The following is a 12,761-nucleotide window of genomic DNA, read 5'->3' as shown; positions in this document are numbered from 1 at the left end:
AACAAGGCTTTCCTCCCTCCAGAGGGAGAGAATCCATACTGCTCTTGAAAGAGTTAGCTTTAGGCTGGGGAACTTCAGGACCAGCATGAAATTAGTCAATCCTGTGTTTTACAGTTACTTGGGATTTGGATTGAAAGCTGCAAGACTCGCAACCCTGGGAGCCCTGGAAACAGAAGGTTCGTCTGGGTACCTGTGCTGGTTGGTGAGAGTGACCCCCATCCTCAGCTTGCCTTTCCTCTTCCTTGACGGTGATTCTGTGGATGAAAGGCTTCTGCTCATTTAGGTAGTATGTGTTGTATAATGGACATGATAGCAGATTCTTTTTCTACTTCGTGTTGCATTCTGTTGTTTTGGCATACATTATTAGCCATTTCTAGAACGAAGTCTATATGTAGGGCGAACACCTATGACCAGGATGCTGCAGTGTGCAGAATTCAAAGCTCCAAGAGTGAATTTGGCAGTTTGCTCAGACCCTTAGTTGTACAGGGGCGGTGCAGCGAGCAGCGTCAGCCCACTTGCTAGGTGGGGTGACTGAGCAACTTTCTTCCTCTCTTCAGAGGTGGTCGAGCGGTTACAGGCAGATCGGGGTTCAGTCCCGCTTTGTGATTTGGGGCAAGTTAGCTAACCTTTCTCTTCCCTGTTCCTCACCTTATATAAGATTTTGCATTTAATATACTTTTTACAGTTCCTGGCTCACAGTAAACTCTTACTGTGGTAATGATTATATAGCATTTCAGAGTTTACAAAACATCTCCAAATATATTTCATTTAAGCCTCACAATAACTAATGAGAAAAGTAGAACAGTATTTTTTCCCCTTTTTTTGAGGCAGGAGGGAACTCATTACCTTATAGGTTTGGGATTTCTTTGAGACATGTTGAAAGCCATGGACCCCTCTGCCCAATGTACAGATGCACAAAAATTTATCTGTAGTTTCAGAGGGTTCACCAACCCCACAGAGCCTATCTGTGAACCCTGAGTTAAGAATTCCTGTCGTAGGATGAAGTCATGGAACTACCTGTTTTTTGGTAATTCCTTTCAACTTGATTGGCTTCTCGCTTGCATGCGTGTGTCTCTACTTTCACGCACGCTCTCACATCCTTGCCTCTTACTCTGTGGTCTGGCTTCTTTCAGGGATTGATGGAAACATTTTCCGAAGTGCCTGTCTACCAAGATGGCTGGAAGCAGAGTGGATCTTTGGGGGTGTGAAATACCAGTATGGTGGCAACAAAGAAGGCAAGTGATGTTTTTTCACTGGTTGAAATTATCTTTGCAGTAGAAGTCTGGAAAAGTTCCGTGGGAAATGTTTTCCAGAACTCAAGAGAAGCTTGTATTTTGAAGGGACTCATTCCAGATAGATCTTGGTATGCCATAAAGGAATAATGTGAAATGACAGCAAACAAGGCAGTTGTCCCTCTGTCCTGCTCTTTCCCTGCGCAAGTGCTATGCGGATCCATTAGTAACCTGTTCTCAACCTGGGCCTAATGCTTTAAGGGTCTCTGACTTCTGCAAGGAGAAACTCTATCTAGAAATTTTAAATTCTGTTAATATTTAGCTGCTTTTTTAAAAAGATATTTTATTGGGACGCCTGGGTGGCTCAGTTGGTTAAGCGGCTGCCTTCGGCTCGGGTCATGATCCCAGCGTCCTGGGGTCGAGTCCCGCATCGGGCTCCTTGCTTGGCAGGGAGCCTGCTTCTCCTTCTCCCTCTGCCTCTGCCTGCCACTCTGTCTGCCTGTGCTTGCTCTCGCTTCTCTCTCTATGGCAAATAAATAAATAAAATCTTAAAAAAAAAAAAAGATATTTTATTTATTTATTTGAAAGAGACAGAAATAATGAGAGAGAGCGAGAAGGAGAAGGAAAAGCAGACTCCTCCCTGATGTGGGACTCGATCCCAGGACTTTAATATCATGACCTGACCCAAAGGCAGACGCTGAACCAGCTGAGCCACCCAGGTGCCCTTAATGTTTAGTTTTTTAAATTATAGTAACACTAAAAACTGAGACATTAGAAAGAATAATTCATCTTAGATATTATAAAAAGCAAAGACCTTAAAATCAAGGAAAAATCTCAGTGTTTCCAGTGAAGCCAGTGTTGAGACTTCTGGATGCTTCTCATAAATACCAAGGAACATGGGCTAGACAGCAGCTTGAAGCTGGATAAGACAATTTGTGGTGAACAGGTTCAGGAGGGAAGCTGCCGTGGGGAAGCAGGTGCCTTTCGTCCAGAGTGACAGGGCTGTGGAAGCTCGTTCATCTCTGTCAGCCCTTTGTCCTGAGCCTCAGTGTGCTGCTTTCCTTGATCCTCCTGGTGTCTCTTTGTTGGCTCCGGCAGCTTGCCTTAGCGAGCGCTCATTTTCCTCATGGTTCCCTGGCAGGGGAAATGGGCTTCGAGCCCTGCTATGCTGAAGTGCTGAGGGTGGTCCAAGGAAAACTTCACCAGCCAGACGAGGTCCGGAAGAGCTCCTTCTATGCTTTCTCTTACTATTACGATCGTGCTGTGGACACAGACATGATTGGTAAGTTTACTCCAGGAATCAGCCTGGGGAGGAGACTGGGCAGAGCTGTCCTGGGGAAGGGAAAGGGAGAAGAGGAGTATTTGAAATGCTTTGTCGTAAGTGATCTGACGACTCTTCTCCAGTGCTGGCTGTTGAATGACATTAGCTGCTGCAGTGGAAGGGTGAATATGATTTAGAACCTTTTGCTAGAAAGTGGTGTAAAGAGATACATATGAAGTCTATTTTTTTTACATTTTTGTTGATATAATTGATATAAAATAAAATACAAATATTTAAATTGTATAATTTACTAAGTTTCGACGTAGTCATATACCATTAAGCCATCACCAAATTCAAAATAAGACATCCATTACCCCAAAAAGTTTCTTCCTCCCCCTTGATAACTTCTATTTCCTTATCACAATAGTAATGCTTTTTGTTAGCTCTGTGAATGTATGTATGCTCTGTGATGGCCTGAGACAGGAATTAATTTCCTATTTTCTATTTTTTTAGGTCAGGTTTTTTATTGTGATTAAATATACATAGAATAATTATTAATAAAATAGACTACACAGATTATATTGTATGGCTGTGTCATATTTGTTTAGCCAGTTCTGTAATGTTAGAAAATTCACTTTTGTTTTTTTTTTCATTATTATGAATATCACTAGGATGAATTTCCTTGTTTCCTTGAAGGCTTTTTGACATGAGCTACTGTTTCATTGTAGATTATGAAACGGGGGGTGTTTTAAAAGTTGAAGATTTTGAAAGAAAAGCAAGGGAAGGTAAGTGCTAGTGGAAGCCATGAAGGCAAGTCTGTGCCTCTGTGCCTGTGAACTCCAGTGACCTGAAAGTGACCCAGAGCACTGCAGTCAGCAGAAAGCCTAGTTTCCCATTTTTGCCCAGAATTAAAAGCATTAAGTGGCATAAAAATCCATGGGAATACAAGAGGCTTTGGGGAGATGGTGAAAACCTTTTCTTCTTTTCTACAGTTCTTTCTTCCTTCCTTTTTTTTTTCTATTATTGAAGTATAATTAAAATACAATGTTATATCAGTTTTAGGTATACGACATATAGGTTGGGCTATTATGTACATTACCCAGTGTTTGCTGTAATAATATAGTCACTGTCTGTCTCCATACAACACTGTTGCAGTACACCCGGTGGTGTACTTATCCCTGTGACTTACTTATTTTACAGCTGGAAGTTTTTACCTCTTAATTTCCTTCACCTGTTTGTCCCATCCCCCTATCCATCTCCCCTCTGACAACCACCAGTTCTATTAAAGAGTCTGTTTTTTTCTTTGTTTGTTCATTTGGTTTTTGGGGGAGGGTTCCATGTATAAATGAAATCATATGATAGTTGTCTTTGTCTGTCTGACTGAATTTCAGCATAACACCCTCTAGATCCATTCACATCATAACAAATGACAATGTACCATTCTTTGTTATTACTAATATTCCATTGTGTGTGTGTGTGTGTATTATGAATACATATATATAGAAGATGTGTGTGTGTGCACATAATAAATAGTGTATGTATAATGTACATTGTATACGTATATTATTATGTATACATACACACGCACCCCATCCTTATCCATCATCTATCAGTGGGCACTTGGGCTGCTTCCATAATTTGGCTCTTCTAAATAGTGTAATAAGCCCAGGGGTGTTCATATCTTTTTGAATTACTGTTTTCATTTTCTTGGGGTAGTAGGCAGTAGTAGAACTACCGGATCACACGGTATTTGTTTTTAATTTTTTGAGGATCCTCTGTACTCTTACCCATAGGCTGCACCAGTTTGCACGTCACAGGGGCCTTTTTCTCCACATCTTCACCAGCACTTGTTATTTCTTTTCTGTTTGACACTAGACATTCTGATTGGTGTGAGGTGATCCCTTATTGTGGTTCTGATTTGCATCCCCTGATGATGAGTGATGCTGAGCTTCTTTGCCTGTGTCTGTTGGGTGCTGTAAGTTTGCTGTGGAAAAATGTCTATTCAGGTCCTTCGCCCATTTTTTTTTTTCAAATACTTTAGTAAAGATTTATTTCCTACAGTGGATAGTATCAGCAAATTGTACTTTTTTGTACAATTCACATATTGCATGAAATATTAAAACAGAAAAAAAAATTTTACTTTTTAATTTTTTTTTTTTTGCAGAGAAGGAGGGAGGGGGAGAGAGACAGAGGCAGGGAAGAAGAGGGAAGAGAGGGAGGGGCACAGGACAATGGGGAGAGAGAGAATCCGCAGGAGGCTCCGGGCCCGGTGCAGAGCCCAATGCGGGGCCCGAGCTTAACAACCCTGAGATGGCTCAGACGCTTAAGCGTCTGCCTTCAGCTCAGTTTCATGATCACAGGGTCCTGGGATTGAGTCCGGTGTCCGGCTCTTGCTCGTCAGAGAGCCTGCTTCTCCCTCTACCTGCCACTCTCCCTGCTTGTGCCCTCTTCCTCTCTGATAAATAAATAAATAAAATTTTAAAAATATATAGGGGCAGGGTGCCTGGGTGGCTCAGTCCTTGAGCATCTGCCTGCACCTCAGGTCGTGATCCCAGGGTCCTGGCCTCAAGCCCCGCATCCTGCTCTCTGCTCAGCAGGAAGCCTGCTTCTCCCTCTCCCAAGTCCCCTGCTTGTGTTCCCTCTCTTGCTGTGTCTCTCTCTGTCAAAGAAATAAATAAAATCTTAAAAGATTTTAAAAATAAATTAAAAACTAAGTAAACTATGATCCATTTGAGGGGTGAGATGGAATATATGCAAGAGGCTCGGTCAGTGCGCACAGCTCCAGTCTCCACGACTCGCGGGCATCAACCACGGGGAGAATTCTGCTTCGCTTATCCTAAGTCTCTAGTGAGAGAAAATCATACATCTGCCACCTGGTGGCAAACTTAAATTCTCCTCTTCACTCTCCCTCCCTTTCAGTGTGTGATAACTTGGAAAACTTCACCTCCGGCAGTCCGTTCCTGTGCATGGATCTCAGTTACATCACAGCCCTGTTGAAGGACGGCTTTGGCTTTGTAGACAGCACCGTCTTACAGGTAAGAGAGGATCGTAAAACAGTCTGCTGACTTGGGAATTAGGAAAAGCACTTGTGTGGTGATCAGAGTAGCTGCAGGCGGAATTATGCGGGCTGTGGGCAAGGGGCTGTGCAAGACATCACGAACGCGGGAAATTGGCTTGATGCAATGGTAGCTTCTAAGTATATTCCCAGGCAAGCTATCCCAGGGGTCACAGAGCAGAAGGCTTGCATCCCAAATCAAGGGGCCCAAGTCACATGGTTTATTAAAGCCAGTTCAGAGGGCAAGGGCAAGAAGCACAGGGAAGGCAGTGGGGCTAGGAACACACAGGATAGGGTACAGGCGTGTTGGAAGTGCCGGACTCTTAAACCCTGGGTTCATATTTCCTGCATCTCTCTGTTGCTGACAGTATGGTTGTAAGTACTAGAGCTGATCAAGGGGACCCAGGGACAGGAGATGCCTGTGGCTGTCACATAAATTTATTCAGTTTGGAGAGGCACAGGGACAGATACACTGGCTGGTAGCATGCGTGCGCTCATTAGCCCGTCAGATGGTTTTATTTGGCCTAGGACAAAAGGGTGTCCTCCGTGAGTGGGTTATTCCAGTTCTCATTGGCGTTGAATGCCTTGTGTATATGTAGTATGTCTTACTTTATATGTGCCGCATATATTCAGTGTCTCGTGAATCATGGGTCCCTCTTTGTTTTCCTTTTCCATCCACTTGTGCACGCTCCGCTTTGTCTGTAGGAAAACATCTTTTCATGTTTCATCCATCCCACTGACTTTCTTTTCTCCTGTACCGTAGTGGAATGACTGTACGTTATGGTTACAAGATAATTAAGATTAAAAATCTTGTCCTCAAGTAGCATATAGTCTTATTAGAGGAGATGTGACAAAAATAGAAGTATGGCACAGGCAACTTTGAACTTTGCACTAAAGGTATTTGGATTTAACGCATTGCATCTGACAGGAATATCAACATTTAAGGTGCTTACCAAAGAATTACTTGCCAGAAGAGTCAGTATCACGAAGTATTTAAAGGATGACTCCATTGTCCATCAAATCTGGGCTCACATTCTGTGTCTGCAAGCTTACCACCTCTGTAACCTAAGTGATTTACTTCCCCTCTCTAACTTTTAGGTTTCTCATCCAAACTTAGGGATCTTTACCTATTTCCTAGGGCTGTTATAAAAATTGAGATACTGTATGTAAGGCAAAATGCCTGGCACATAGAAAGTTATTAATATTGGTATTATCAGTGTAGGCATTTCACACCAGTTGGGGATAGATTTGTGGATAAGAAAGGTTATCTTAAGTCCTTAATACATACAAAGTTAACTTCCTCTACTTAAGGATCAACAATAACCGTGTCATTTATTTATTTATTTTTTAAACAGATTTTATTTATTTGACAGAGAAATCACAAGTAGGCAGAGAGAGAGAGAGAGGAAGAAGCAGGCTCCCTGCAGAGCAGAGAGCCTGATGTGGGACTTGATCCCAGGACCCTAAGATCATGACCTGAGCCGAAGACAGAGGCTCAACCCACTGAGCCACCCAGGCGTCCTAACCATGTCATTTAAAGACAGTTTTCTGTCATTTCCAGTGCTGCCATCCTTTTAGTCTTTGTTATTTCAATGGTGGCAGAATTAAATTCAGTGACAGGCATTTCTCTGGCCCAGAGGCCACTTTATTTCAGCTTCTTCACCCTTGGGCCAGCAGCCCAGGCCTGAGGGCAGAGGAGCATTGGGAGTTGTGGGGGGCACTCCCAATCTTACTCACATGTCACAAACTAAATCTCAAGGTGGTGGTTCACTGCCTTTCTTCCCAGTTTTTGTCATAGTGCCTAGTATAGATTTCATCAGGTCAACACAGAAGCAGAAGTATTGTATCATAAGAAATTAGTCCTAGGAAGACAGACTAAATCCAGTTCACTGATTTCCAGACTCTTTCGTGTGTGATGTTATTAGTGGTGACATCACTGTTCAACAGAAGCTTCCACAGAAGGCCAGTAAAGCTGATCAAAGTTTTGCTGTCTGGTGGAAGCAGAGAAAGGGGGCCTGGAACTCCTTTAGCATTTGGCCTCCCTTGCTCTTTCAAAGCACTTCCAAGAATTCCTAAGATTCTAAAGAAAACAGTTTGATAAATACTAATCTAATCTGTTTGTTACATAGTAGAGGAAATCAGGTCTAAACACTTGCCCGAAGTCACTGAACTAACTGAGGCACAACTTGGCTAGAATGCCTTAAATGCCTTGATTGGTTATTAATTAGTGCTTAAGAAATTTTGGTTATTTACAGAGTATGAATTGAGAAGTTTGGTATGTTCTTTGCTACCTCTAAATCTATTCCCAGTTCCTCATGTATTCAGTTCTGGGGTAGGGAAAGAATTCAGAAGCCTCTTTCAAGAAGATCTGGGTGAGACCCCTTCCTGGGCCAGAATTTTCAGAGATCAGATTGGCAGGTATAAGCCACGGCAGGAAGGAAACTGTTACACTGTGGGTAGTGGGAAGCCTCCCAAGACAGGCTACCCCAAATTTTACCTTGGTTTGGCCATGTGGATGATCTTTGTAGATACTCTCTGCCTGTGTCATGTTTGCTAGAGCTGAAAATTGATGCAGATGTGAACTTTTTTTTTTTTCCTCCTCAACAGCTCTCAAAGAAAGTGAACAACATAGAGACAGGCTGGGCCTTGGGGGCCACCTTCCATCTGCTGCAGTCCCTGGGCATCTCTCACTGAGGCCAAGCCCTTCTTCTGAGGACTGCATTCTCCAACAACCTTTCTAAAAGTAGGAGAAAGGACTCAGTCATGTTCTGAGCCAGTCTGAGGATAGCCTGGACTGAAGCCCCGCAGCTGGATTCATCAGGTAGAAGGGGCTTTTGGACGCAAGTCTTGCCCTTGAGTCTAGAGATTTGGGACTCATTAAGTTTATACATTTAATGTGAACTGTTGACCTAACCACTCTGCTTGCACAGCTGGCACCAGAATCTAAAGCTTTGAGATTCTTCGTGTGTCACAAAGCCAAAAGCGCTTTGGAACTTAACCTTGGAGAGCCTAGGGACAGGTCCTTGGGAACCAAAGAAAAATCTCATTTCAACCCTTTGAGTGCCTCATTCCTTTGAACATACTCTATTTCCTCTTCCATGTTAAACTAAGCCCACTGATTGCAGTCTCATGCGATGTCAACACCAGTATTTTTCTCCTCCTCATACACATTGCTGTGTCCCGCCTTTATTTCCACCCAGCTCCCCTAAAAAAGAGAAAGAAGAAAATACCTGCTTTTGCTTTTCATGTGTAACTCAAGGGGGGAAAAAGGTAACGAATCTGAAATTATGTGATCCTGCTTTCCGCCATTTCCAGCCAGATAGCTGAGAGGCATCCTAAATCTTGGCCAGACGGGAGGGCAGCTCCTAGCTGTGCAGACCCCATCTTAGAAACGGAGGACAGCCAGTCTCTAAGGACAAGGTTTGGGAGGGGTGGCTTCCTTGAAGAGACCACCCTCTTTAATCAACTTTTAATCGACACCCTGGGATTAACTACCACATCCAACTTCACAGGACTGTGTGTGTTCAGCGCCCATACTTCCTCCCAAGCTAATGCATTTAATTTCTCATCCTAAATGTGTTTTCTTTGTATTTCTAAGATCTGGCCTCTAGATTTTGGGCACAGCTCCTTTCAGGTTGTCCTTTAATTCTCCATTATTTAGCAGTACCTCTTACTGCCCTGGTGCTGATCATTTTAGCTAACTTCCTGTAAATTGTTTGCCTAGTTCCACAGTTTCTGAGATCCTTTTTGGTGGTACCTAACATTTGATTTGGTTGGACATTTGGGCCCACATCAGTACGGTGGATTTTCTTTCTGAGTTTGAGTGTTCAGAACTCTTGATTCTATTAATTATTTTCCCTGAAAGTCATTATCTTGTATATATATATATATATATATTTTTTTTTTTTTTTAACATGACCATTATCTGCTGCTTCTCTACCCACTCGAGTGCTCTTGGACTTGAAAGATCTTTCTAAAATCTGTCTCTTTTGCCTTGGCTCCTTGCCTCCAGCTTTTTCCCAGTACAGTTTATATAAATCTGCCCAAACTTGTAGCCTTCACAGTAGACTCTTTCAGATCCTTCAGAAAAGATGGTAATATACCTGGCCCTCACATCAGCTCCTGGGGAACCTTATTTTTTAGTCTTTCCATTGAGTCAGTATTTGACATCTGGTATGTGCAAGTAACTAGGCAAATTTCCGTGTCTTCATCCCCCAAATTTTAGTTATTTTTAAATACATTGTGGAATTCCTTCAGATTTTTCCAACTTTTACTATACTGAGGTCACCTTTAATACCTGTTGTCTTTCTAAAAAATGCTACATAATGAAATAATAGAATCTTTAGGATTAGGAACAGCCAAAGTTCAAACCCAATCTTATGCCCATTGAAGAGTTCCCTCAACATATCTGACTGGTTATCATTCAGCTGCTGTTTAGGGATGTGTTCAGAAGCTCACTCTGTTTTTAGACTACACTGATGTTTAAAAGAAAATCCCCTTTATATTGAGCTCAAATTACCTGTCTTCTCAGTGGTCTTAGTTCTGCTCTAATCCCTCCTTCCACAGCCTTTCAGTCCTTTGAGAAAGCTCCCAAGTCCTTTATGTCTCTTCTTTAATATACCATATGGCTTCTAGACCCATCTTTATCCAAAAAAATAGGGTGTTAGAACTAGTCATCATACACTAAATGTTGTTTCATATGATCAGGGAGAGAGACCGTTTCCTCTAGTAGAAACCAACTTGTTTTCCGAGAGGTAAACTGTGTTCACTGGACTCGTCCAGCTTGATGGGCCCAGAGAGCTAAGGTCCCATGGCGTTTACCAGCACAGCTTGTCTCCGAAGCCTGTGAACACGGGCCGGGTACTGTTCGGCAACTCCTTTGACCATCCCCGGTACCTTCAGAAATCTTGGGTAGATGCAGTAAAATTCCAGAAGTGTATCTACATATATTCTGATTATATTGGTGAGAATATCTAGAGAATTAATTTATCCATTTTAGGAGCAGTTTGGAATGAGAATTTTTATTACTTAGAAAAACCAATTTTTCTATAATTATCCTTATTTCCCCTTAGTGTACCTTTTGGGCCTCTTGTTAAGGGGTCCTACAGAATCTAATATTGCTGGTTGTTCCCTCTCTATAAATGTGTTTTTAATGTTTCTAATACTAAGGACATGGCCAGGCACGAGCGGATGTTCTGTGTTTGTTACCACCATCACTATCGTACGAAGAACATCCTCTGTGGGTCGTGGAGGTCCTTGCAAAGTGTGCCTTAAATTCTTCCTGTCTTGCCGGATTTGGTTCGCGTACTTGCAGAGTCCATGATATCCCTACCTGGGTGGGCTACCTTTCTATATTTTGTTTAAAATGACCTTTTTTTCCCCTACAGTGACCTTTCTGGACTCTGCCTGTACTCACATGGCTTTTCATGGTAATTGCCCTATTCCATCTGGGCACATTTCTCCTGAGATCCCAGGAAGGTTCATGCTGTCACTTTTTTAGCATCTTAAAAATATTCTGCTTTTGCCTGTAAAGCTACCCCTGTGGTAACAGATTTCTCATTCCTTCAAAAATTATTCTAAAAATAGCTTAGTTTAGCCCAAAAGCAGACTGTTTCTTCTCATTTCATCTTCAAATCAGACTTTTGGGCAAGGTGTTTTTTACACTGTACAAATCCAGTGGATGCACAAATCTCTTTAAAAGGATTCTCTAGTACTGTGAAGTGAGGTTTTTCAAAAACCCAAAACAAGATACCCCTTCCCTTGCAAGTCAGCCACCCGTCTGCAACCATACGTGAACAGATTCTGCTGCTAATTGAATTTCCTTTTTGACCTGGTTCCTTTTGTCAGACCTGTGCAATTAAATTATTGTTTTATTACAGAACAGCCAATAGTGTCCCAGAGAGAAACCATAAATAAAATTGAAACCTGGTGCTGTGATAAGGAAATAATTAACATTAATAAGATTTCTTTTTCAGAAAGTCCCGTGCGCACCTTTAACAAAGGTTAAAGTAATTTATGTTTCATCTGCATTGCGTTAGGAATTTTAAAACAGCAATTTTAACAAACATGCATGAATTTGGTATTTTTAATTTTTATCTTCATTAGAAGGCAATTGTGTAAGTTTATGACTGGCATTAAAAAGAATTACATAAATCTTTTTTTATTATATAAGTTCCTGGTGTACAGCTTTATAATTTAACATCCGTATACACTACAAATGATCACCACTACAAATCTAGTCATCAAACAGTTGACCTCCTCCTCCTCTGGTAACCACTGGTCTGTTTTTTGTGAGGTGGTTTTTTGTTTTTTGTTTTGTTTTGTTTTGTTTTTGTTTTATTTTGTTTGTCCTTTTGTTGAGATTCCCCATGTAAGTGAAACTGACTTTTCTCTACTACATGTGATCGTTGGCTTCTTGTGGTAGGTTAATTGCTTTGATGTGTGTGGGTTTATTTCTGGATGCTCAGTTCTGTTCCATTTGATCTCTGTCTGTTTTTGTACCATACTGTTTTAGGTACTACACCTTTGTAGTATAGTTTGAAATTAGGGAGTGTGACATCTTCTTTGTTCTTCTTTCTCAAGACTGCTTTGGCTATTCGGGATTTAATGTGGTTCCACACAGAGTTAAGAATCATTTGTTCTAATTCTGTGTCCTATGCTGTTGGAATTTAGAGAACTACTGCATGGAGTCTAGAGATTGCTTTGGGTAATGTGGAGTTTTTAGTAATATTATTCCAACCCATAAGCACAGACTAGCTTTCCATTTGTGTGTTCAGTTCCTCAGTGTCTTTGCTGTTTAAGTATCCAGATCTTTCACCTCATTGATTACATTTATTTATAGGTATTTTACTCTTTGTGATGCAATTGTAAATGGAATTGTTTCTTTTTTTTTTTTTTTTAAGATTTTATTTATTTATTTGACAGAGATCACAAGTAGGTAGAGAGGCAGGCAGAGAGGAGGAAGCAGGTTCCCCGCCGAGCAGAGAGCCCGATGCGGGGCTCGATCCCAGGACCCTGAGATCATGACCCGAGGTGCAGGCAGAGGCTTTAACCAACCCACTGAGCCACCCAGGCGCCCCTCATTTTGTTTTTTATTTTTTTTTTTTAAGATTTTATTTATTTATTTGACAGAGAGAAATCACAAGTAGGCAGAGAGGCAGGCAGAGAGAGAGAGAGGAGGAAGCAGGCTCCCTGCTGAGCAGAGAGCCCGATG

At 41.8% G+C, this 12,761-nt stretch overlaps 1 protein-coding gene across 11 annotated transcripts in view; it reads left to right on the top strand.

Annotated features, from left to right (window-relative positions):
- Positions 1 to 12,761, top strand: part of ENTPD5 (ectonucleoside triphosphate diphosphohydrolase 5 (inactive)) — a 53,617-nt gene that overhangs the window by 37,997 nt on the left and 2,859 nt on the right. For all 11 annotated transcript variants that reach the window (XM_082733517.1, XM_082733507.1, XM_082733511.1 and 8 more), the window contains 6 exons: positions 115 to 176; positions 1,134 to 1,235; positions 2,374 to 2,514; positions 3,222 to 3,278; positions 5,413 to 5,528; positions 8,156 to 12,620. In XM_082733517.1, coding sequence (XP_082589643.1) covers positions 115 to 176; positions 1,134 to 1,235; positions 2,374 to 2,514; positions 3,222 to 3,278; positions 5,413 to 5,528; positions 8,156 to 8,242 — 565 coding nt within the window. In that variant the 3' untranslated portion in view covers positions 8,243 to 12,620. The remainder of the gene's footprint in view (positions 1 to 114; positions 177 to 1,133; positions 1,236 to 2,373; positions 2,515 to 3,221; positions 3,279 to 5,412; positions 5,529 to 8,155; positions 12,621 to 12,761) is intronic.

The sequence above is a fragment of the Mustela nivalis genome, assembly GCF_964662115.1.
Source record: "Mustela nivalis genome assembly, chromosome: 6".
Taxonomy (NCBI): domain Eukaryota; kingdom Metazoa; phylum Chordata; class Mammalia; order Carnivora; family Mustelidae; genus Mustela; species Mustela nivalis.
Note: the sequence above shows the minus strand (reverse complement) of the source record. Positions and strands in the feature narration are given on the sequence as shown.